Consider the following 26,945-nt stretch of genomic DNA (forward strand, 5'->3'; position numbering starts at 1 on the left):
CCCTGAAGATTCTCACGGGTCCAGTCCCGGTTCCAAGAGGCCCCCCAGAGTTCCCCCGGGTCCCGTCACCGTTCCAGCTCCCCTTTTCCCTGTTCCCTCAATAAACATTTACAGTTTGCAAACTGCTTCCTGCTTGAGGTCTGCTTTTGGGTTCAGGACACTCCACACGCCGTGACAGCAGTGGTCAGCACTCCTGGCTCAAATACTGGCCTTTCGGTGTGAAGATAACATGTTCTCATTGTGTTTCCTCTGGCTACTCTGGCTTCCTCCCATGGTCCAAAAACAAAATGTAATGTTACTTGGTGACTCTAAATTACCCCTGAGTGTGACTGTGGTGTGGTTGTTTGTCTCTGTGTGTTTGTCCTGTGATGGACTGGAGAAATGTTCTCTGCCGTCGACCATAGTTAGCTGTTCCACGACCCAGCAACCCTGAGGACATAAGTCACGTAGAAGATGGATGGATGGATGGGTGGATAGATGGAGGAGGACATAGTTATACATATTATTGTGTTTCTGTCATTGCAGTCAGCAAGGTCAACACAAAAGGTTTTATTAATATACTTGCAGTGATCCTACTGCAGTGAGTGTAAATGCATTTTATAAAACACATAAGAAGTATGATTTGCCATAAGCAACAGAATTTCCCGATTGCCAAATATGATAAAAAAAAAAAAAGACTCATAACTTTCATTTTTTTCCCCCCTTATGAATCTCAAACAACTTGGTCTGACCACTTATATACATTTTCAGACGATTTACTCAACTTTGTGACATTGACAGGAATCAAACAGTCTGAAGGCCGACAAGTCTATCACTGAGATGTCATAATTTTCAAAAACATCCGTATTTAAATTCAATCCATTTAATTTGGTTTGGGTCTCTTCATAAATATGTTCCCCGTAGCAAGTCCTCTATGTCGTATGCCCTGTGTAAATTCTCCAATGGCGCATTTCCAGTAGTACCTACTTGGCCTGACTCAACTTGGCTCACCTTGCCTTTTAGCCTTTTCAATCCCTTTTCTTCAATGATGTATTATGAAGGTGCATGTGGCAAACGGAATGTCAGGAGACAGAATAACAAGTACTACTCCCTCAACACCATGAAGAGTCACCACAAAACTGAGTGTTGGGTCTTCCCGTGTTTGTCGTATACACTGATATATTGGTGATGACAACTTGGTATAATGGCACTTTCATACCAAATCAAACACAAGTGCAAAGCTCGTGTCTTTAAAGTAAAAAGACATTTATATCTGACAAGATAAATACCAGGATGATTGTTATCATCCTCTCAGGTGGCTTCCTGGGAAAGTAGCTTTCATGTGGTAGAACAAACATATTTTCTTTTTCGTAAAACTATGTGGTGATCACCGTGATCACATGTTGCGAAACTCTTATCACTGCAGGATATTATCACTATCACTGTTATTATTACAGCATGCAAGCTGCACTGTGTGTTTATCCCCGTATGGCAGAAGTAAAAGAAGAAATGGAACTGTGCACCAGGTCTGTGTTTGGCATGGAGCCATCCCAGATGTCCTTCCTATTCTTCCTCATGTACGCTGCAGCGGCTGGAGGGCTGCTGCCACTTCTGGAGAGCACTGCGGGTTCTGCTCAAGAGTTCAAAATCAAGGTACGCAAGTCAATTCACTTTTATTTCTGTTAACATTTTACTAAGCCTAATTCTTTTTTACCACAATGGTCTAAGGGGCTCATAAGGATTTCAAATAACTTTTACTAATGGAGTGAGTTTGTAGCAACTTTAACTTTCTGCATCCCAGCCTCCAAATACAATCCAAAGTCAAGGTCTGAATATGCCTTTGTTATTTAATATCCGATGCATACATTATTGTTGATAGGTTTAACCTCCTTCAGTCTCTCAATTCAGACCATATCCTTTAATGTTGGGCCCCATTTACATGACAACATTTTCAAGTGAAAATGGAAAAACTTCATTGCATCAACAATGGTGGCCTCCAGAGTGTCATGACTCCCAGTTCATATTCTCTATCTCTTTATCATCCGTCAATACGAATGTCTGTGTACTCCCCATTGTTAAGGTACACGAAAACTACATTTTTACTGTTTCTGGCACTTCTGTGTGAATGAACATCATTTTCAAAATCTGGCTGTGAAAATGCTAAACTTTTCTAAAAAGAAATGCAAGAATAATGCATTTTCATTTGAAACATCGTCATGTAAATGGGGCCTGAAGCCAAACACTGCTTTTTTGTGTTCTTTTTACCCTACTTAGGTAGGTGTATGCTTTTTTTCTATGTTGACCCTCTCCAAGAAGATTATGGTTTGAGTACCTATTAGTGCGATGTTGTGCTTTCCTTACCATCCTTTTAAGAGCAGAGTGAAAACATAAGCTGAAAGCTGCTGAAGGCTGCTGAAGGCTTCGAGCAAAGAAAGCCTATTGGAAATACAAGCATGTTGTTTGGTCATCAAATATGTTTTGATGTACGCCCTCCAATTTGTCCATCAGCAGCTTCTCACTTCCAATTAAGTCAAGAGCTTAAAGGCATACATTTGAGCATTGCTGTCAAAACAGAAACACCAGGTGCAAAGTAAAAGCAATGTATAATAAGTTGGTTCCATGTTTTTATTCATCTGGAAGATGTGACGCTACAAGTTTGTGTTCTCTTTATATTCTTTCCTCAGACATGTAGAATTTTGACAAGTTTCCTCTAAGAGAAAAAAAAAAATGTCTTCAATTACTATTTTCTACATTGTGAACAATTTTAGTGGGAGCTGTTTTCTGACCACTCACGGTTTGACATAAGAACAAAAACAAAACAACAACAAAAAACACACACACACAACTGAAGGGAAAAAAAAAAGCAAACTGAGTTCTGCTTCCATTGACAGATGAATTATTCAAATTTCTGGTTGCTTTAGAAGTTTTGGCTGACAGGCCAGTGTCTCAGAGGCACGCACGTGAGGCTTGCAAATGTAATTAAAATATCTGCGGGGGATAGCCTCGAGCACTCTGGTCATCCATGTACGGAGGGGCAGCAATAGAATTCCTGGTCATCTCCTTGTATTTATCTGTCTTGTCTCCACAGGGAGGCACCCAGCAGCTTTCAGAGCGTCTGGCGCATCGTGTTGGGTGGAAGAATGTCCGGCTGGGTTCTGCTGTGACGGCCATATGGCAGGTAGAGTACAGTAACGGCTCACTCAGGGATTGATGAGGCGCGACACAGAGATAACAGCCTCCTCAGTGGGGAAACAGGCCGTCTCCTGTGAAGGCACTGTCTGTTCCGCCTGAATGTCTCCGTTATCCACAGCTGAGAGACCAAATATGGTCTCGATGCACCTTTAAGTGCAGAGTTTTTTCCAGTGCTCTTTATCGATCCCTGCTATCTATATTGTTTTTGTCAATTTTGTTTATAAAATGGTATTTTGAGTGAAAGTGTACTTCATTAGACCCATTAGGAAAGTACTATACCATTTGCTTCAGTTGCTTCAGCATCAAATAGAGAAAAAAAAAATGCTGTAGAATGCTGCGCAGTATTTTCCCAGAGAGAAGTAAATATCATTGTGAAAGTCTCAACCGTCTCAACTAGAGGGCCGAATTGTGTCCCAAGTACACTTACAGCAAGGCTTTCTGCAGGCATTTGATGTAATTCACCCTGAAATAAACAGAGTAAAACAATCATTTGGGGACATTTTAACTGATACAGGTACAAATTTGCTGCAGTGCTGATGATGTAATTCAATTATTTGTGCAGCAGAGTTAAGGTGCAATGCTTGTGGGTCTGCATAATAGTGTTGCACAATCAATATTATGATATTTCGTGCACAATTTCTTGGACATGGTTGTGACCATCCATCCACCCATCCAATCCCAGCTAACTTTTGGCAAAGGCAGGCTTACAACAGACCAATGATTGGTGAGGCTGTCCATAAACGGAGCATGACCATTATGGCAGCTGCAATCATTAGTGAGGAAACTTGTCTGATATCATAACCCTACAACCAAAGGTCACTCTGGTGTGGAGGAGCACACAGTCTGCAAGACGAAAGAAGACAAGGCAGGTCACAAGTGTGACGAGGAGCATGTTCTTGTTATTCTCCACGATTGCACTGGACTGTGTGCAATAAATCCATCCAGCAGGAACAGACTGTGGATGACCTGAACAGTGGTCTGATTGCGATTGAGTACTTAATCATGACAACGTGCTTCCTCAAATTACTGGAGGACACATTTTTCACTCTCCAGTGTGTCTGCTCGCCAGGTTTCATCTTCTTCCTCACAATGATGTTTGGGATGAAGGCTCATTATTTTGACACAGTAGAAGAAATATAGCATATGCGGCAGATGAAGAGGAAGAATGGTAATTATAGGGCTGGTTAAAAGCATGGCAGGATTGGTCTGCGGGGTTCAGGTGAGTCCTTTGGTAGCAATGCTTAAGATGTGTGCGTCATCTATCTCGATGCAGTCCCAGAATGTTTTGATGGTGTTGTGAATCGAAGCCATAGGGTTCCCACTGCATTGTTTTCTACTGTTGAAGGACGAGAGGTTTGACTGCAGAGTGTTATCTCTTCTTCCTTGACGGAAGGTCACTGAGCACTCTCCCCTTCGACCAAAATTATAATACGAATCAATACAAATGTCTGTCTACTTGCCATCGTTAATGTACATGAAAATGCAATTTTTTTGTGTTTCTGGCATTTCCTTGTGAATGAATATTGTTTTCAAAATGGTACTGTGGAAATGCAAAAATGATGCATGTTCGTGGACACGGGGCTTTAGGCCAAACACTGCTTTTTTATGTTCTTCTTACTTTGCTTAGGCACACATGTATGATTTTTCTATGTTGAACTTCTACAGGAAGATTATGCTTCAAATACATATTTTTGCGATGTTGTGCTTTTCTCACTGCCCATGTTTTCACTCTGCTGTTAAAAGCTTCCCACCTCCAGGAAAAGCAGACCCTCCCAAAGAAAAGCATATAATATGCAATATGTACAAAAGAGATCACAGCTAATTGGTGTTTGTGCCAAGGCTCATAATTGCAGATACCTAGCTGGAAAAGTAGACCAGGAGCAAACTGCTGCCTAAAAATTAATGTGGCATCATGTTTGTCATTTTACTTGTGGGAGCTTGAGTTACTTTTTAAAAATATCGATGTATGAGATCTTATCTCAAAAACTAGTCTTAAAAGCATCATTGTGAGGGACATCAAAACTATGCATGCGCTGAGATTGTCAGTATAACATTTGAGCATGCTCAAGGAAAACATGCATAATATAACACTTCCTAGAATTGAAAATGGAGCCGGAGAATAGTCTGGGTTTTTTTCTTCTTTTTTTTAAAGGTTGTTCCTTTTTAATGTTTAAAGTGGGTGTGTCAGCCAGCGTTTGGATCCACTGCTTGTTGTTGACAATCAGAAATCATGGCCTTTCTTATTGAGCTTCAAATGATGGACAGGTATCAGTCAACCAGTGGCAGGGCTTTGAAAAAGAGCAGCAGATTTTGAGAAGTGTGGTGAGAGAGGAGCCAACATGAGACACACCTGTGAAAATAAATTGAGATCTCCCCAGTAACAGAGGAGACAAGTGTGGCGCAGGCGTAGGAAAGGAAGAAAAACTTTGTTTTTCATTGTTCTGGACAGTCCATAAGATGTCTTTACAAAGAAAAACACATGTAGCTCCAAAAGAAAGAAGAATATGTGTATCAAAGAACTGGCCGGTTGGTGTTTGAACTGAATGCTGAACTGTGAGCTGATCTTGAGCTGAGGTGAGGAAAATAAAAAGCTTTGTGGGTTTTCACATGGAAGACACAGATAAGTCTTAATGCCTGAACTCTCCAGCCTTCTCTCCTACTCCGTCTCCACAAACCCCCTCATGCCTACAGCTCCTCAACTGCCTCCACTGTGTTGAGTTGAGTTGGTTTCAAAGTTTTGTTGAGCACTTGAAAAATGGCTAATTGTGTTTTGTGGATCATGTGCTTTATGATTAAAATGCTTTAACTATTGAAAGTGAATTTTGTAGTGAGATGATATAGCTCTTTTTTTTTTCTACTTTTGTAGTTGTGGGAGGTAGTACTAACCTGGTAATTACATAAAACCTGCATTAATTGGACAAATCTAAATAATTTTGATTGGGTTTTTTTTTTCTCCTTTCTGGCACCCAATTATTATTCATTTAACGTTTTCAGTAATAGTTTGAAATTACACTAATGATGACATTAAATTATCCTTCAACAACCTTGGTTGAACACTCAAAACACTTCACAAGCTGATCTTAGATTCTGAGACATTGTAAGATGGACATCCTTGATTTGGACAAAAATTAACGTTGAAAACAGTTAGATTCTTTCCTACTGTACATACTGCGAATTAATGAAATCATATTAAGTTAATATTGATGAAAATAACACAAAATAGACTCGCTCGTTTAAGTGTTTTCCATCCACCACTCCTGCACGAGACCATGAGGTATGGCCTGAAGCCCCGTCTAAAGTGTGCGCTGGCTGCAAGGCAGAGTGCACCCTTGACATTTTGCCTATCAAAGTACAAACAAATATTGACAGACAAACACATTCACAGTGACATTCACAGCTATGGGCAGTTTGGAGTTTCCACTTCACCTCAGCTGAGAGGAAACCCACACAGGCACAAGGAGAACATCAAGCCATATGCAGAGGTGCCACAGAAGGTTCACGCCCAGGACACACACCGCAAGGCAAAAGAGATATGAAAAATTCAACAACCTGCATGAAAATATGGTCATATTATAGAATACCATCGAGTGCATGTACAGAAGTTTAAAAATTCATCCTTATTTTTTCATCTGCTCAAACTTGCATGAGTCACAGCACTGACTGAAGAGACCCCAGTTGAAGAAGCTGAGGGTTATCACATCGATGCAGGGCTGCTCCATCATCCTTGTGATTAGTTTTTTTATGTACAGTTATATTCTCCAAAAACATTGTTAAAGTGGTACTAAACATTGATATAAAAAGCATTTGTTTATGTCAGACCCTAGTCCTTCAACCGTTCTGCAATGTTAAAATGGTCCATGAACTAAATCACTTTTAGTGCATCTTAATTAGAATATCATTAAACATGTAGTATTTTGTCAGATATTCCTACACTCATCTAAGCAAACTCATTTCAAGTTATCAAAAACAGAAATCAAAATGATGGCTTTCTTTTGAAAAAATAAACATGTGACCATGTGATTTGATTTTCATTCAGCTAAAATGATAAAAGATTAAATGTGTTTGAAATATTCAAACTTTTGTGTCGCTGTTTCAAAGCATTTTTCATTGTAGGATGGGAATATACAAAAAATGTAATCAAGCCCATTGGCCAAAATCGCCTAGCAAGAGGCTCCAATCCAGCCTCCAAATAACCAACCAAACTGAACAAATTGCAATGAAAACATGATTAATACAACAGCTAGGAGACGTTTTGGGGATATTTCACTGTATCTTGCACCAGAAAGTTTTATTAAAATTGACTTTATGCAGAAATTGTAGTCATTTGCTTCAGTTTGTTTGTTTTTTCTTCAAATTATTGACATTTCTGTTTCATATAATCTGCAACACAACAAAGAAAATGTTTAAAGTTTAAATTTAAAGGTTAATATAGCAATATTTCACCAGTCCAGCCCACCCAAGATGAAAACGGCCTGTATGTGGCCTCCACATTAAAATTAGGTTGACACCCCAGATGTACAGGCTTGGAAGATTTTCCAGTCGATAATCAAGAAGAAGACATGGGGGGGTTATGAGAGAAAAAAAGAGTCGAAGAGACATGAAGCATCTATTAATTCTGACTGATCAAAATAGGTCAGATTATAACAGTTGATGTTGATGTGAGCTATTGAAACCTAGCACCCATTAAAGAGCAAATGGAGATGTCTCAAAAGCTTGAATGCAGCCACAAAACAACAGAGGGATAAATATGACAGCCTGAAGAGACTCAATACAGATGTTCAGAGGCATTTGAACCTTGTAGCAGATATTCTTCTTGCAGACAGCAACGATAAAAGATCTGCTGCAAGTTTGACTCTTTTCAAAAATCTTTGTACTCTCAGCTGATAAAAATACCACATCAATAATCTCCGGGGTAATAGACTATACATCACAAATGCTGTTTAGCAAGCATTGTGTTTCTGGTTTTATTTATATCGCACCCAAAACAACACTGTTATCTCAGGGCACTTTTACAGAGAAAGTCCAAACTATTCCACTCAAGCAAATATATAAGAGATGGCAGAAAGAAAAAAGTCTCTTTTAATGGGACCTGTAGAACCAGACTCAGGTGGAGACTTTCTGCTTTTCTGATTGTAGTGAGGGGATAGAAGGAGTGAAAAGGATAAGACAGAGACAGCCAGCAAACAGCAACAAGCATGTCATAAATCCACTCGGTGAAGTCTTGACCAGATCAAGAAATCTCAGTTCCACTGTGAGAGATCTTGCAGGAAGGTATAATGATTGAAAATATCAGTGATATGTTGTTGTTTTTTTTATTATTATTATTTTGAAATCGTTGTCTGGACTTAGCAGGTAAAATGCCAGTAGTTACTGGGGCTCTGGTCAAGTACCACGCAAGGTTCCTCATCAGGCCACTACAATAATTGGAACTCACTCAACAAGCATATTTATTTATTTCAAGCGAGCCCTCTATTTTCACTTGTCGTATTGAAAGCTGTATTTTGTATTGCAGAATGTTATTCTCTTCCATACATACGATGTTCAATTCACATCTGTGCTACATCCTAACAAAAACTTGTCAAAATGTCTCTGCCTTTCATGCTGTTGTTGTGAAAGATGCTCGACGGGCTTTGCGCCAACCATATCTGCAGTACAGGTGAATGTCAAACAAACCACTGCAAAAGGCATTTCTGCCTCACATTCATGTTCCTGTCACGGCAGCTGTAAAGGCCAGCAGGCCGTCTGTCATGTGCTGCAGCAAAATGTCATGACTTTGTATACATGTGAAGATGTAGAGAGAAGCCCACATGGGGTTTCTGCAAAGTGTGGAAATCAATTTTACCACTGTGAATGTTTAACTTCCTTTTAAAGTTGATTTAACAATTTGTCCTTTCGCCGGTTGTCAGTTGGTGGAAAGCAAAAATGGAATAAAATAGCATTCTGTTAATTAAAAAAACAAAAACTGAGTTCAAAGGTCTCTTTGGAAATGGAAATTTGACTGGGTATGTTTATCATTTAATGGTACTTGTCAACAACAGACCCTCCAAGGAGTGCTTGATGTATAGACATTAAGTAACATGTCTGCACAGCCTTAATATTTCTCACAAATCCAAAACCTGCCGGAAAAGATAACAGGATGGCAGATAGAATTGAAAATAGACACTTGATTAGAGGGAAGCCTCTGCCAACAAGCAAAGAATCCAGTTCGGCTGAAAGCACTCGGTGCACTCGCAATTAAAATGAGGTCTAAAACAGGATTTTACACACAAACAGCTGCAACACAGCAAACAAGACACGATTTCCCGCCGCGTATTTGAATAAAAATTTATTTCTGTTTATTTATTTGGACAGGATGCTGAGTGGGCCAGGGTGACGACTACCGCCAACACCTTCCTGTGCAGAGCTGTGATTGTCACCTGCCCCCCTCATTTGGCAGGTCAGTGTGCGTCTCCCACCTCTGCAGACTCGCTAAATGAAATCCTCAGCGATGCAGAGCTCTTCTGCGCTCCTCACGCCTGTCAAACAGCGAACAGTGCAGCCATGCAGATAAATGCAGCGCTTTCCCTTCTGTCCTCTCAACTCCAGGTTGGCGGCCGCCCTCTTTAGCTCGAGTGCATTCTGCCCGAAGTCAGGCTAAGGGCTCTGGATGTGCCTGAGCTGGGCCAAATCTTGGCCAATGAGCGAGGCTCGAACTTACTGGGGGTGGGCTTAGAGGGACGTCCAGTCTGGTTGATGTGGCAGTGTGAAGTTGAACGCCTCAAACATGTCATTAACAACTATCTCGGAAACCAAGCTACCAAGGAGTGAAAAATGAGGACCCCTGCGTCTCTTTGGTTGTTTACAAGAACCTCAGAATTTTAATTGAACCAATTAACAACATTTGAAAGCATGCCAAGTTAAACAGGAAACTCTGAAGTCATGAACAGACTGCATCACTCAAAATCATCTTGACTCTGGCTTGCAAGTCACGTTAATATCATTTTGTGTGGCAAAGTTGATGGAAAGCAGTCAAGCTCAAAAACATCCTCCATGTGAGACTTCTGAACAGTGTTGCCTTGCCTGTAGATTGGCGTTATTGCCCTTTGCAATGGACTTCACCATGAGGAGATAACACGCTGAAACCAGAGTGGATGCAGGTAAAAGTTGAGACTGGAAGAACAGTCTTTTTTTTTTGTGTTCAGACTCTACAGGGGTTGAAGCTGCATCAGAAGGTCAAGCTTACACTGGGCCCCTTGCCTATTTGTACTAAGTTGGCAACAGATCTGTCACTCAAAGCCTGATACTTGGAGCTGTGGACCACAGCCAGGATCCTTAATGAGACAGGTTTGAGAGCTGTGTTGAATTATGCAGCATTGGACTCCTCTGGCTCGTGTGCTGCGGTGCCCCACTTGGCCTTAAATCAGTGTGTGGAGGTTGACAGGGGCTCTCGAAAGCTAAAGCCGAGTCAGTGATTGAGACCTCACCTCTTCTGAAATAAGTCGGGGATGAATTAAAAGAGAGAATTGCTGCTTGAAGTCAACTGTGTGACGTCTTGTCCTTTAAATTTGGGGGAAGTGGTTAAGCTTGAGCGGCTTTGCGGATGAGTGTGGGAGTTAAGAAACAAGGCAGGTGAAATTGATAATAATGACTCGCTGATTTCCAGCTTGTCTCGGACTGAAGAGGCCTGAAGGGAATTTTAGATATTTGGATCTGGCATTCCTAGTAAATTCTCAAGTCACATGCCTCCTTAAAAAAAGATGGATGGCTTGGGTAAATAAAAGTTGAATTCGTTTTTGAGATGCTGGTTGTCAAGCATCAAGCGGCACGTCTCTGCATTCACACACACGCACGCACACACACACACACACACACACACACACACACACACACACACACACACACACACACACACACACACACACACACACACACACACACACACAAATGAGTGTATTGTTGTCCATACATCATGTTTGCTCTGTTATAGGCTTCCTAGATTTATCTTCCCCTTCATCCATCCATCTTTTATAATGACTTCCGTCAGGTTTATGTTTTTTTTTTTTTCTTCTACCTCACGTTCTTCGGTTACCACTTCTCACACTCACGTCAATGATTTACGGACTGCTGGGTCTCGCTGCATTGTGAGAGTGCTGTGCATGAAAAAAGATGAGCGTTGGAGGTGGAGATTTCCGCCAAGACAAGATGTTGATGTGAAAGTGTGTGGATCCTTTTCCTGCTGAACAGGAGAACGTTTTTATTCATTTCCGAGTAGCCGTTCTCGGCATGAATTTAGAGGATAATGCAATTAGAAGGACATCAGTGCAGCTCCGCAGATACAAAATTAGCATTTGGTTAAAGAAATGTTTTTCGGTCGGTCTTTGTTAAGTAGAAAGTCTTGGGGGAAGCTGCTGCCTGGCTGAGTCTACAGGTATATCTGTGAGGCAGGTAAAACTTGCATTTGCCAACTGACACTGCGAGCCACAATTCTAGGTCAGTCTCTGCTGTGCTGTGAGTGAAACTAATGGAGCCTAATTTAGGGATTAAACACGAAGTGGGAGCGGAAGTGATTGTGAAGATAATTAACGCAATGTGATTTTTATCTCGCTGTGTTTAAACTTGCTGGAAAGAAATTAGCTGTCTCCGTGCATTTTCCATCTCTCCTGATGAGCAACATAGCAAGTACAAAGGAGCACGCCAATGTGCAGGAGATGTTCAAGGACAGATCAAGGTCAATCATGTCTTTTGGCCTTGACTGCATAGCGAGCAGGGATCTTTTGAGATCAATAGTGATATCAATAATTGACAGTTTGAAAGATAATAAGCTTATGCGCAGGGAGCAGTCAAAATACATTTGAGCAACTCTGACAAAAAAACAAATTGTGATGATTGGGTTAGAGAGTCTCTGAGCTGCAGGTCTCTGAGAGGGAATAACCTCTCTGAAGTAGGACAAAGGTGCTATAACAACACGTAGACTACTGCTGCTCGGACGACATTCATGAGCACGAGGCTATTCTGCGCCATAGTCCAGGGGCTGCATACAGCCTAAATTCATGTTGAGTGGGCCAGACAGGTAAAATAGTGTCATAACAACCTTTGATTTTTGTTATTTTAAGGTTTTTCTTTGTTGTGGCGCAGAGAAAACAAACAATTCCTACAGACAATTACTACAATCTACGACAGCATTTTTTGTTGTAGTAAATTTAAAGTGGGACAATAATGTGTGCTGCATTGACTGCACACACATCCCTCGACATGCTCACTTGGACTGACGTGGAATTTCGACCCATTAAACAGGGCCTAAAGACTTCCAAGAGTTCCCTTTTGCTTCGACTTTCTATCTCATACTTGATAAAGTCATATTACTCTAGCGTGGGTCTGCCTGCTCGCTTCGCAGGGTGGCTAGGAGATGTCTTCAAGTTTTTCTATCTTCAGCTAGCTGCTTGGCTGCTAAGATGTTGCAGCTGTCGCCGAGGAAGGTTCTTCACATCTCTAACAAGAGCTTGCAAGATGCTAACATGTGAGTGACTGGCACATGGATTCCCATGAGAAGGAGTACAGCCTATAGTAACCTACTAAGGAGTCTAGTGGATTCCATTGGGGAGACATACCCGAACTAGCGTAGCATGTTGAGCTGATCTCATTCTCGAGCTTGTGGCAACCAGTCATTCTCCTTATCTTGTTTTTGGTGACATGATCTTCCCATCGTACTTTGAGAATCTTATGCAGGCAGGCATTTTGGAAATTTTCAAGATGTACCTGTCGCTCCTTTAGGGCCCATCTTGGTAAACCATGGAGAAGTATTGACAGTACACCACTTTCGAAGATCTTTACTTAAGTAGCAAGTTTTCCAGTTGCCATTCAGAGACTTGAAAGCTCCTGACACTTGACCAATTCTCACATTGATTTCCTTTTCAAGAGAGCCATTGCTGAAGAAAATGGAGCCAAGATATCTTCAATGGTTAACTTGACATTGTCTACTGCCAGATCAAGTATCTCATTCTACTTGCAGTCTACATCTACATTCTACTATGGATTTAGTCTTTTTAGCATTGCTCCTCGGGTCAGCTTCTTTACCAAGGTTGGAAATGTTGGATGTGGTTTCTTGAAGACATTTTATACTGCTATCTAGTCCAATCTGGATATTTTGATAAACACGTTGCTGCACCCTCCAATGTCCAGGACTTATTAGGTACCTGACTTTAATGTGTTTAATGTTGTATTAAAATGCTTTTCTCAAAAGTATATTGTCATTAGTGTTCATTTTTAGAAAATAATTTAGTAATAACTTTTATACAACCACTGCTAACAATTGACTAAATTTGGGCCTATTTCATTATTTGTAACTTAAAAATGTGTCTAAATGGAAAATATTTCATATGATGGCTCTACATGATGAACGATAATCTAATTCCTTATCTTAAAAAAAAAAGTCTGTGAAAAATCTTGGAGTAATTTTGGACAGCAGTTTTAAATTTGACAAACAGATCAACAGAGTGGTCAGAGAATTTTTACCATCTGCGTATTTTAACTGAAGTAAAGCCTTTTTTAAATCGTACCAACCGTGAAAGGAAAATTCATGCTTTTATCAGCTCACGGATTGACTATTGCAATGCACTTTATGTCGGTGTCTCCCAGTCTGCCCTCAGTCGCCTCCAATTGGTGCAAAATGCTGCTGCCCATTTTCTAACAAACACATCCAGACGTCACCCCAGTCCTCTTCTCCCTCCACTGGCTCCCAGTTTGTTTTAGCATCGATTTTAAGATTTTACTCTTTGTTTTTAAAGCACTCAACTGCCTTTCCCCTCCTTATTTAGCGGAACTCGCGGCTGTCCGACACAATGAAAGGGTGTTAAGGTCCACAAACCAGCTGCTACTGGAATCCCCTAGAGCCAAGTAGAAACACTGGGGACATCGGACTTTCTCAGTCTCTGCCCCAGACCCTGGAACAAACTGCCCCTTCACACACACCCATTACCGACTTTGGGTTCTTTAAATTCAAAACGTATTTATTCAGTCTGCTTTTTAATACTCGGCAATGAGGTGACATTTAATTTAATTTAATTGTATTGTCGATATACTGTATGTTTTACTATTGCTCTCTTTGGATTCCTTTTGTCATTTTACTGGAAAGCACTTTGGTCACCTTGAGTCTTGTAAAGGCTTTATAAATAAAGATTGATTGATTGATTGATTGATTGATTGATTGATTGATTGATTGATTGATTCATTATCTTATCAATTTTTTTAGATCCACAATGTGATGAATTAATTACAATAAACATGCCAACATGTGTGCATTTTATATTGAGAAAAGCAACAATCGGATGCCCCAACATAGAATAAGAGGTGATTTTAAAAGGCAATGCGTGAAAAGTCTAAAACCGATGTGTCATTTTGTGACACAGCATTGATTTCAACTTATTTTTCACGTGTTGTGTTATTGTCATTAAACAATCCCTAGTTTGAGAGAAATGGATAGAAACAGGGTTGCACCGATACCAGTATCAGGTCCGATACTGACGGAGCATCCATACTTGTTAATACTCCACGACACAACGTGACATATAAGCTGGAGGTGGTTTGCAGTAACACATAGCCTTCGCATTTCATTTACGTACAGAGTATAAGTGTGACTTAATGATATTTAATAAGCACTCATATTGGTACTCAGTTTTGGAAAGTAGCTCATGGTTCGTACTTGTACTTGTACTCGTAAAATTGTATCAGTGTATCCCAAGAAAGATATTTGCAATTCATGCTAAAATGATCTTCCGCCATGAGGATTTTTGTTGATAACAACAGAAATCAAGTAGTGGTGATATTGCAGTGTGTGTCTACGTAGAAATGGGGGTGGGTGTGTATTTCTACAAGCGAGATTTCATTTACAGTGGGAGCCAAGGGGCTGTGTAGGTAATTCAATAAAGGATCCTTGATGTAAGGTGCCCCGCAGATACAGACCTCCATCTTTAATGTTGGGATTAAGTGCTTTGTGAAGCACGCTGCCTGTCCTTGATGGCCTTTCAGATTTATGACAGTAAGAGAGGATATGTATTTCATTTTGATTTTATTAAATTGTGTCCATTTGTCATTATTGCCTGTTTGTTTTTCAATTGGCCTTGAGTACCTGCCGAAAATGAGGGCCTGAAGAATTGGCTCCTCTCAGTTTTCCTCAGAAACACACACACAGATATGCAACATTAAACCCGGGGAAGGCTTTCTTTCTTTTTTTTTTTTTTGTCTTCCTTTTTTCACATGGATTTATCGTCGCCAAACACCTCCGCTAAAGGCTGTGCCTGTCATTACGTCCTCCTGTTCTCCACAACAGGTTGTTAGGTTGTATGTCGTGCATCGCTCTGTTGGTTTCTCAGGATGAAAGACGCAATCTAATTTCACAGCACACATGGCAAAGAACTAAACTTCAGCTAAAGCTAGCTGCAGCTATTTTCATACTGTGTTCAGTTTCTTGGCACTGCCCTTAAATTGCCATCCGGAAGCTGCATCTCTGAATCATCATCACTTTGATGTCACGTCTTGATTTGAGTGGCTTTCCGTGTTCCACTTTCCTCATCCCTCTGACAGTCAAAGACACTGAAAGCGCCCTTGCGCTGCCCCGCTAAAAATTCAGAGTGAGAAAGTAATGGAAATTTCGAGGGCCCCTTTGCTGAAGGTTTCCACCGACGTGACTCATAGGTCAGTGTTGTCCAATAGTGCTTTCACCAGAAAGACGACCAAAAGAATCAAATGCCATAGTGTTTTAACGAGAGAACATGAGATAAAGACGGACAGTGGGAGGACTGAAAGGAAACCACTGCGGGGGAAAGCGGCGTCCTCAGAAGGCGAAACGTGTCAGGGGTCAGGAAGAGGCATCAATGCAGATTGCTTTGGAGCCGTGAGACATTGTTGAACTTGAAACTGTTTTGCAGAGATGACAAAGTAATGAAAATAGGGGGGGAAGTCAAATGAGCTGTCAAGAGTGTTCCTGAGAACAATAGATGAGGACTGTGTCAGCATCTTTAAGAGAGTACACTCTTAAATCTTTCTCCTCCTCCAGGCCTCGTCCATAGTGTTGTGGAAAGTCCACAAATTGAAATTATGATCACCATTTTCTTTGACAAGAAGTATCGCTGTGACTTTACTAATAAATACAAATAGAAAGTAAATTGTTAAATGGGAACGCTGCGACTGAGAACTGCCAAAACAAAACAAAACAAAAAAAAAATCTTTTTAGGCAGGGCTGTCAAGCATTTCAGTTCAGGGGCGACATTCAGCCCAATTTCATCTTGAGCGGGCCGGATGAGTAAAATTGTGCCATTTTAACCTTTAAATGTAAACTCCAAAGGTCTATTTGGTTGTGACACAGAGTATACATGATGCAAATGTCTGTATATTCGCAAAAAATACAACATGTAAAACCACAACAATCTAAACATAACGCTTAGTATAATGAAACCTTCTGGTGTAAAATACAGTGAAATGCCTAAAACACTGCTCCTATAACTGTTATGTTATGCATGTGTTGTGTTGTGTTGTGTCTTACTGTTAAGAAATTTGATTTGAAAATTATATATTTTTTTTCCTTTATAACTTTTACAATTTGCTTGGTGGTATATGCCACAACATGGTGCCCCGCTATAGACCTGGACTGCACATGTATGTCTACATGTTCTTTTAGAAATGAGGCCTTTCTAGATTGGAGATACTACTTTTTTTCTTAAATCAGATTACCTGATTGCGGTTTCAGTAAATTGCAAGGGCTGAATGTTTCCTTTCGAGTCTCACCAACAACACAATTAATTTCTTGTAGGAAAAAAACAGGGAGTGTAAACAAAAGCAAGCTCAAGCCAGGATTTGTTCAATAAACTTGAATGCGGAAAAAAACATTGCTCCATATATCAAAGTATTTCTCTGGCAGTTGTTATGGAAACAGCCACAGTGTTTGACTTCTCCATAAGACAAAGTGAAAATTTGTTCAACAGCAGGATTGGCATGTTGGCCTTTTCCTGGAGCAATATGGGATCCCACTGAACACACACGTGTTAGAGGATTTTTGGACAATAAAGGATAATCAAAAGGAAGTCTTACTGTATGTTCTTTCACCGTGGGGTTAAGAGTTCAGGTCCCAATTTCTCCGTGCAGCTCAAGTTTCTTTTTAGTCTTTCTTGATGTTCAAGGTCTTTATTTGTCATTTTTATGCTCTCACATGTAAGTTAAATAAATTTTGCAGTGTAAATAAAGACAAGGAATTAATAAATAAAAATGTAGGACAATAGAGTAAAATAGTGCTGCAATATATATTTTCAAAGTGCAAAAGAGTGCAGCAAATACACTACACGATTGTTAAACTTTATAGATTATTTTTACAGTGATATGAATAAATTGTTGTTTTGGCCCTAATGTATTTTTCCTGAGTGGGGAAGATCTAAAGGGTCTGTTTGCTGGGTGGGTGGAGTTATAATGCAGGTCGCTCAGCTCCTGGTGTAGATGTCCTCTTTGAATGGCAGGCTGCAGCGGGTGATTTTCTGTGCTGTTCCCTCAGCAGAGCCTTACTGTCGCCAGCTGAGCAGTCCCCATATAAGGGGGTGATGGAGGAGGTAAGTGTCTTCTGACGTTGCAGGGCTAAGTCCAGCCTGCTTTAGCCTTCTCAGAAAATACAGGGCTTGGTGGGCCTTTTTGACCACACTTGCTGCGCTTGCCATCCATTTCAAGTCCCTTGAGATGTGAACCCCTTGGTACTTGATGCTGTGGACCATCTGTACAGATGTGGACACAGCCCTGGAAGGTGCCTGGTGTTGATGATGATGATGGTGGAAGAGGAGACACCGTGGATCCTCACTGTCTGTTGATGAGCCATGATCAGGCCCAGGAACTAACGGTGTGAGGGCCATCGGTCGATAGTCATTCATACTTCTCAGTGCTGCAGAGTTGTGTTCTGGAAGCTGTTTTCAGGCACAATGGCACCGCAGCCTGGGAGAAAGAGGTGTTAAAGATGTCTGTCCACACCTCAGATTTCATGTGTACGCCTTCCAGGATCCTCCCAGGGATGCCATCTGGCCTTGCTGCCTTGCGGGGGTTGACAAACTGCAGAGTCCTCCTCATCGCCTCGCCATACACACTGAGTGGTAGCTCCCCCTTTGGGACTGTGAGCTTGACGCAGATAGAATGGTTGGAGGGTTTAAAGAGTGCATAAAAGGCTTTAAGGGCTCTGGCAGGGATGAGACCTGGCGGCACTCGGTGTTCTTCCTCTTATAATCAGTAGTTGTATTTGTGGCATGTTACAAGCTCCTGGGGTCATTTGATACAAAGTAGCCTTGAATTTAGTCAACATGTTCTTTTTTTGCCCGTCCCACAACCACCTTCTTGGTGATGTTAATGTCATTGATGCACTTCTGTATAAAGCAGGAGACTGCTAAGGTGTATTCCTCAAGATTTATTCACGCTCTTGTGGTGGCAGCCTCCTTGAATATTTTCAGTACAGGTTGATGGGCAGTGGTCAAGACAAGCCCAGGTGGGGGCGTTGCACTGCAACATATCCACTCTGCTTCTTCGTGTAGGCCTGGGCAATAAACCGAAAATGTATAGATACCAAAATGTACGAAAATTACTGATGTCATTTTGCCCATGTCAGTATATTCAGTGTTTAAAAAATAACGGGCATGATTAAAGCCCTCAGCAATCACAGAAAACATCTCTAGGATTTGATTCTACAGCTCGCTGTTGTGCACGTCGCTCCGCCAGTGCCGTGCGCGCTCAGAGGAAATGTAAACGATCACCAGTAGCACCAGAGTAACCTTCTCCTCTTTACGTTACCATCAGCAGAAAAGCAGGTTTGATATGTGAAGGAAGAAAAAAAAAAGAGGAGACATGGTTCAAATGTAGCCATTTAGTTTATGTCCGATATTTAAATAAAAAAAAAAATATCCGGACTTCCAAACTTGACCCTCAATCCTGTCTTGTCAGACTATAAAGAGCGGAAGAAGACTGAAAGGAAACCACTGTGGGGATAGCGGCAGCCTCAAAAGTCAGAGAGTTGAGGGTCAAAAAACTGCCGTTTGTTCAGACTGCTTTGTAGCCTCAAGACACTCTTGAACTTGCAGCTGTTTTGCAAAGATGACAGAGTAATGCAAAAAAAAAGTCTGACGAGCTGTCAAATGAGAGTGCTTCTGAGAACGGTGGATGATGATCGTGTCAGCATTCTGTGGAGAGAACTTTCATTTTCCTTTTACGTCTGGTCCAAAGATAAACCCTGTCTTTTAACGTACACCTCCAAGCCTCTCTTGTCAGACTATGACAAGAGACTATGACTATCACTTGGACTGAAATAGGGAAGGACGGTGGTTTGCAATCAGTGAGGGGCGGTCCTCGGGTGTTTCATCAGGCAAAGTAGAAACAAGTTTGTGAGCAACATCTTTACCATAATGGCCCTGCTTTTTGCGCTAAATGTATAAATATTGTTGCTTATTCACAACAGCTTTATGTGTTCCATCAGTGTCACAAGTTCAACAACTCACAGGATAAATTCATATTCATTCACGCATTAGCCCAGAAGGGGTCAAAGGTACCTTCGGTTTAGAACTGGGCCACCAGGGGCTCCCTCCTGGCCTGCAGGATGACATTGCAGTGCAAAACTCAAGACGAAAACAAACTTTCCAAAAAAGGCGACCACTGATTTGCTGTAGATTATACCATTTTCATGAGTGTAGAGAACATAAAACCTGAAATGAAAGTTCCCTTTTTGCTAGAGGAGTAGTACCAGCAAGTGCAAGGGTGAATTTGTGAAAACTTTTCCACTATATAGCACCATTGTTCACATTATTTTGCACAAAAGACAAAAAAGAAAAACACATGTGCAGTAGCAGAGTTTCAGTTAAGTTGCAATACCCTTCCCCCACATAAACATGGAGATGGAGTCAAACCAATGTCAATCAGCTCAGTTTCAGTGGTTCCAAGCAACTCTCTGGAATAATCAGATTTCCAAATTGCAGTGAAAGTTTTCCATTTTTACTTTAAACATTGTGTAAAGAGGGCCTAAAATAACTATAAATAAATTAAATTCATGAAGTTGTTCATATTATCATGTTCAGGTCGTCCAATAAAAACAAATCCACATTCCTATTTTTTTTATGTTACAAGGAGAGAGGAAACAAGCATGGCAATGTGAAAAGGCAAGCAAAGCTTGAGAGAGATGAGTGAGAAGAAAAAAAAATGTATTTGTTCCATCTTGGTTATTCTGGCAAATGTGTTCCATGATAACCTTGATAAAGGCCACACACTGAAATATTGTGGCCTGAGAACCGAGCGCTGCGGACGTGCCGTAACACATAAAAGAAAATGTCAAAGACTCCCTGCAGTACTGATGATTATCTGGAGAAAGCATATATTTTATCTAGCTTGAATGAGATGAACCAATTCACAGAGCCATTTTGACATTTTCTGTCACAGTCGACATTATAGCAACTAATTAAACAGCATAAGGTTTGCCATGTTGTTTGAGGCAAAAATGAATGTCATGAAAGGCCCAGTGATGCAACAGGATTAGGATTTTAAACATTTTACCTTCTGCTGGAAAGTGCGATGACTGAAGATGTGGCATATCTGATATTTAATACGACACAAAATAATCTCACAATTTTGTATTTGTTGGCAAAATAGCATCGTATTGTGTACCTCAAGGATTGCTAATGATAAGTGTGCGCCGAAAGAAAAAAGCACAACAAAGTGCATTCAGTCTTTTCAATTTCCTTAAATTGGATAAAATCAAGGTTTTTCTCCTATTGTCTGTCTTCACAGCTCTGAAATGAAGAGTAAGACTCCTGCTGAGAGTCTCCAATATGTGTTTCTTGTAAGTTGGCATGTTTGACAATTAGTAGCAGATGTGAGTTCCGTCCACCAGGGAAAACTAAGAATTCATGCTAGTGTCCGAGTATAAACCAAACCAACTGTGAGTTTTTACTAGTGATGGTCAAACGAAGCACCATGAAGCTTTGTGAATCGCTTTCTTTATGTTCCGACTCCCACCAGATGGCACTCTTGGTTTTAGGATGCCAAAAAACTGGTTTTGAAGCGCTTTCAAACATTTCTGGAGCAGACAGTGCCATCGAGTGGCTTCAGAAAATGAAGACAATGGTTCATGAAGCTTCATTTGACCGGATTACTGGTTGGAGCTGTGAGATAGAGATTTGTGTGATTTGACGGCAGAGGCAAGGCATGCCTTATTCCTTGTTGACGAAATCACGATTTTATGAGAAATTGTGTTGAAAAAGAGGTTTAATAGAGGTTTACAGCCTATAACATTCTTTTAATAAAACATATATATTGTAGGTAAGTGCATGTATATATGAATCAACCCTACTCACCTTCTTTGTACTTTCAATCCCGAGGCCCATATCTGGCTTTCCTCCAACAATGATGTTTTTCATTTCTGAGGATCCGAACAGCCATTAACAACATCTTGTGAAAAGATCAATGAACTCCTCAGATGGTTCAACATCACTCAAAACACGCTGCTCAGCCTGAGACAAAATGCACACTTTGTGTGAGTTCGCTTTCAAGCGAGAAGCTTGCTCGGTGACAGCGCTGCTTTACTTAGATTTTAAATTGTGCGTATTTACTGTTTATTTTATCGTACTCTGTCGTAGACAGAATTCAGACGGGTTACATCGGCAGAACAAAGGTAGATAGATATCCACACTGTTTGTCCATTTTCTATGTCAATTTATTCAGGTATTTAATGTTTTTGAACTGGAGGAGGAAACTCTGGGAGAATATGCAATCTCCACACTGCCAAGACAGCGCCTGGCAAATTAATTAGTATAGCACCATTCAGACAAAAAGCATTTCCCATAATTTTACAAGGAAATAAATACATTAAAACAAAGCAATTAAGGAAATGTATAAAAAGGAGACAAAAAAATAAAGTCAAAGCTTAAATGAGGTTAAGCGAGTGAAATAAGTAAAATATATTGTTTATGGAAAAGCTTGTGCTTGATTTAAAAGAAATTAATGTGTCAGCAGTCCTTGGGTGTTCAGGAGGATTCGAGCATGTAAATGTTGAATAAAATAGGCCCAAGGATGGAGCTTTGAGGAACCCCACAAGAGGCTTTCATATTCACTTGTGCGTATGGTTTTTTCATATTTCATAATTACCTAGAAACTGAATGTGAAAATGTATCAGTGCTCACATAACTGTCATTCATCACTTAATAACAGCACTTTCAGTGCTGTTTGATTATTGCAAGTACTGTTGAACAAATTAACAGAAATAACTGTTGTTCAGTATTGTCAACTATCTTGTCTTCATGCTGGAATACAGTCGGCTATGAAGCTTGAGGCTTTAACACGGGTGTGAAACAGATTTTATTTCAGGTTCCACATAGAGCTCAGGTTAATCTCGAGTGGGTCAGACATGTAAAATAGTGCCATTGTGATCCCCTACATTGATCAGCCATAACATTAAAACTACCTCTAATCTTTAAATATGTGTGACTCAAAGTATAGCAACTTAAACAGTCCCGGAAATTGTGAGGTGGCTCCTCCATGTATGTGTATGTGTGTATATATAATACATTATACTACTGGACAGCCACAGAGCATTTCCTCAAGAATTTTTAAAAGTCTGCCAATACTGAAATAAATATGCAATTACTTATGACACGTACTTGTGTTTTTTGTTTTTTTGTTTTTTTTAATCTCACAGCACTACAATAAGGCTGTCAGTGGACCCACACGCTGCACAAGTTGCCTTTATTTTACACTGACCACCTGCCGCCGAATATAATTTTTTTTGTCCCATATTTGTAGGAGAGACTGACAGCATGTCACTCAGGGGAGTACCGGCACTTTTTTTTTCTCCACTTTTTTGAATCGTTGTCTTCTTTGAAAATTTTACAATTTGCTTGGTGGTTTGGCGAGCCTGATTAGAGCCTCTTGCGGCCTGTTATGTTTGACACCCCTTATCTCATCTTTCTACGATTCCAAAGTTTGTCTACCATGTAAAGTTTGTCAGTTGGATTTGTTTGAATCACACCCGTCTCACTTTAGTCGCTCTCACTGCTGCCTGCCAGTCAGTGACCAACACCATCATAAAAGCTTCATGAATGTTGCAGGCAAATGAGTAATTTGTTTATTTATTCATATAATGAAATATTAATAATGGCACCCGCATACAGTTACACAATTGCCCTGCGCAATGTCACAAAACACTGCATTATTAATTTTTTCACCTGCGTGTAAAGATCTGCCGGCCTGACCATGAACACTTGAGTTGAGGATAGCTTGTCATTTTTCAAGTGGCACATTCAGTCAGGGAGTGAAAATCTCAGTGTTTGCCCTGTGGACACGCCACCGCCTGGTCGATAGGGCTGTAATATGGGCCACCTTTTAAGGAGCTGTCAAAAGTGAAGTGCCTTCAAGAATTCCAGTTGCAAAAACTGGTGGCGGCTTCAAAAAAATACAGTATGCATGACAATAGTTTCATTTTTGTCATCTCTTCAAATAGCAGAGGGCAGTTCAAAAGCAAATCTCTGTGTGCATTTATCAGTCAGCCCTATTGGGAATGCATAGAGCCTGATTTACTGCCTAATCTTTTGGTATTTTGCTTTATAAACCGTTGTCTTATTGTTTATATGGTTGTGTTGTGACGAAGTTCCACACGTGTCACAGCAGATAGGTGCATGATAGTCTTATCATTGCAGTTTTGTGTTCAGAAAATGCCACTGTACATCTTATTTAGTTACAGAATGCTCAACAGCTGCCTGACAAATAATGAGGATCTATCAGCTTGGCTTGCTTTGGTGTCAAAGCAAGTGCTATTATGAAAATGACATCCCCTGACAGGTCTTATGTCATGTGTACAGTGCTGTCAGTCTGACGTCTAGGTGACTATGTCAAATTAGTTTGGTGCCACTTATCATGTCACAGTTTTTCATTTTTACCTCTTCAAGCTCATCAATTTTGTTTTGCATTAAGGCATTATTTTGAAGTTGCTGACAGGCCCTTGACAGTTTCAAAACGACGTCTTGCAGCTTCCCGCGGTTCATTCGTTAAAAGCTTGGCTTTTGGCCAGATGTCACTTCGCCTGCCAGGGAAAGCGAGCGAGGGAGCGAGTGCACGGACAGTCTGGCTCCTCTTCATGCGTGACATGCAATACTTCAGGAAGGTAGCGACGAAGTCACTTGAATGCTCTCACATCTGCGAGATGGAGCTTTTTACAGATCTAAGTGCGGAGATTAGTACTTCAGAGCCAAGGTACAAGCTGCGCAGCATTGGGTCTCAGGGATTTATTTACATGGCCATTAATGCTCCTCAGTGATTTAAGATAAAACCGTCCTGATCAATAGAGGGATTAACTCAAGTTTGCTATCCATCTACACTTTTTTCTTTCCCTCTTTTATAATATCTCTTAAATACAGAATACTTCAGGTATGTCCTGGAATGTCGGATAACTGAATGAGAATGTGCTCTGTATTGGTGTAGTTAGAGGAAACACTGCTGGTTTGCATGTGCACCACAGTTATTGTAAATGGTTCTGCACATGTGCAAGAAAATGGACAATAACAAAAATGTTGGCAGTCGATGTTCTTCTGGGACTGGATAGTTTTATGGTTGAGTCGCCTGTGATGGCAATCCCACTTGGTCGTGTGTCCATACAAATGTCCATGTACTTGCTGTTGTTCATGTTTATAGCTCTGAGCGCATGTGTGTGCGTATGGTTTTATTACAAAAACAGCCAACACCACCCACTCGTGGCCCAAAATGAAAACTACATCATTTGCCGCTTTCCTGCCATTGTCATGTAAACAGACATCGTTTTCAAAATATTGCTCTGTAAACACAAAACTTTTGTGAAAACATAAATGCAAAAATAAAAAGCACTTTCATTTGAAGTGTTGTCGTGTCAATGGGGTCTGAATGTGAACAGGCAGCAGCTGAGATTTATGCTCTGTTTTTGTCTTCCCACCAGCGAAGATCCACTACGAGCCCCCGCTGCCCAGCCAGAGAGAGTTCCTTACCCAGAACATGCCCGTTGGCCACATGATAAAATTCATCATAACCTACCAGACGGTAAGTAATAGGTGGTAAAACACAACGTAATTTAACAAATGTTTATAGATTTAATAGGGATGCACCAATACCACTTTTTTAAAGGACAAGTACGAGTACTAACCTTTAGCTGTTTGCTGATACTGAGTAAAGACATGAGTAATTATTAAACACCATAAAGACCAATTCATGAATCCCTAATATTTAAAAAACCGGTCTCGCTGAAAGAGCAATATGTCTTTTTTTCAATTTGGTATAACAAATGAGGATCAGATTGTGAGAAGACCACAGTCACATTGCCATTTTGTGGAGGTTTATGGACTGAAGATTTCAAGATTATCAACTGAAATCAGTCTGCACATGTTTTGTTTTTGTTTTTTTATTACACTTTCAAGCCATAGTGTGTCAGTGTCATATCTTGTTTGCCTTCAATTTGAAGAGAAATGTTTGGAGCTGGTGTTGATGCCAGTGGATAAAAGACTGACACACAATAACAAGGCTGAAAGTCTTAGCGGGCAACAATCACCGCCAAATCCACTGATGCTGTGTAATGCTGTGGGAGACGACTCCTGTTGGTTCCTCCTCAAGACAAAGATAAAAAGACAGATAATGTCAATGATAAACTTTGGCAACACAAAAATATTGTATTTTTTTTACTGACGATAAGATCCTGCTTGATCTTATGACAAGTTTAATTTACACTTTACTCGATTTATGAAGGTTAGATGGACTGAATCATTGTGCAAGGATCTCCAGCCCCGGTCCTGGAGGGTCCCAATGGGGCTTTGTTTATGCCACATTTACATGACAAGTGACAACGGAAAGCTTTTGTGGTGCTTTTGGTGTCTGTATAGACAATGCAGCGCTTAGAGCCACTGAAATGCAACTTTTTGAAAAGTCTCTAACTCTCTGAAGACAGTGGAAAAGTGGCTACTGCACATGTGTAAGTACATGGACAATAACAACAATGGCAGCCTCCAGGGTGTCATGACTCCCAGTCCATATTCCATAGTCCATATGTTGTATAGTTGAGTCACCGGTAATAGCAATCCAACTTCATCGTCTGTCCACACGGATGTCTGTGTACTTGCCCTTGTAAATGCTTCTAATGTATAGTGGCGTCTGCGTCTGTGGTTTCTGCCGTTGAAACAACAAATGTCTAAATAGTTATTGTTTTCAAAACATTGCAAACATTTTCTGTAACAAAAATGCAACTTAGCCACTTGATGACAACATAGTCAGTTTAATTGAGTGTATTGAACTGAGAAAATGGGGTCAGGACAGGGCGTCTCCAGGACCAGGGTTAAAGACCATCAGCTCTATGGAGACTTTGATATTTGCTCTTCATTGACTTCATATGCATATGCAACTGCCTCTTTTGAGTGTGCATAATTTCCTACAATCAGAAGTCAAAAAAGGCTCAACACTCCTGACTAAAAATTGACATTTTACACTTAAATAAAGAGCTTAATCCCTAATCAAATTGGCATCATGCACCTTGCATATAATCCTGAAGATCACCCATCCTCACTGAGAACATGCGTGATCTATAAAAAAACAAAACTATGGTTGTGATGGATTATTATATTGGGCAGATAGAGAAAATATCATGAATGTATATGACATCACAACTGTTCTAAAGGCTGCAATATCCACAAGTAAAACTTTTGAATGGGCACTGCAGGTCACAATGATCTGACAAATTAGCTACAATATATCAAGGTATTTAGCACCAAAAAACAACTATATTATTCGGT

The 26,945-nt window shown here is 40.5% G+C and overlaps 1 protein-coding gene across 1 annotated transcript in view; it reads left to right on the top strand.

Moving 5' to 3' along the window:
- The window catches only part of LOC308140255 (putative flavin-containing monoamine oxidase A), a gene marked incomplete at both ends in the record, with an annotated part of 87,522 nt that overhangs the window by 5,056 nt on the left and 55,521 nt on the right, over positions 1–26,945 (top strand). Inside the window, 4 exons of the mRNA XM_080509940.1 lie at positions 1,475–1,632; positions 3,068–3,157; positions 9,523–9,607; positions 25,109–25,209. Of these exons, the coding sequence (XP_080366066.1) occupies positions 1,475–1,632; positions 3,068–3,157; positions 9,523–9,607; positions 25,109–25,209 (434 nt within the window). The remainder of the gene's footprint in view (positions 1–1,474; positions 1,633–3,067; positions 3,158–9,522; positions 9,608–25,108; positions 25,210–26,945) is intronic.

This window comes from Blennius ocellaris (genome assembly GCF_963422515.1).
Source record: "Blennius ocellaris genome assembly, chromosome: 15".
Taxonomy (NCBI): domain Eukaryota; kingdom Metazoa; phylum Chordata; class Actinopteri; order Blenniiformes; family Blenniidae; genus Blennius; species Blennius ocellaris.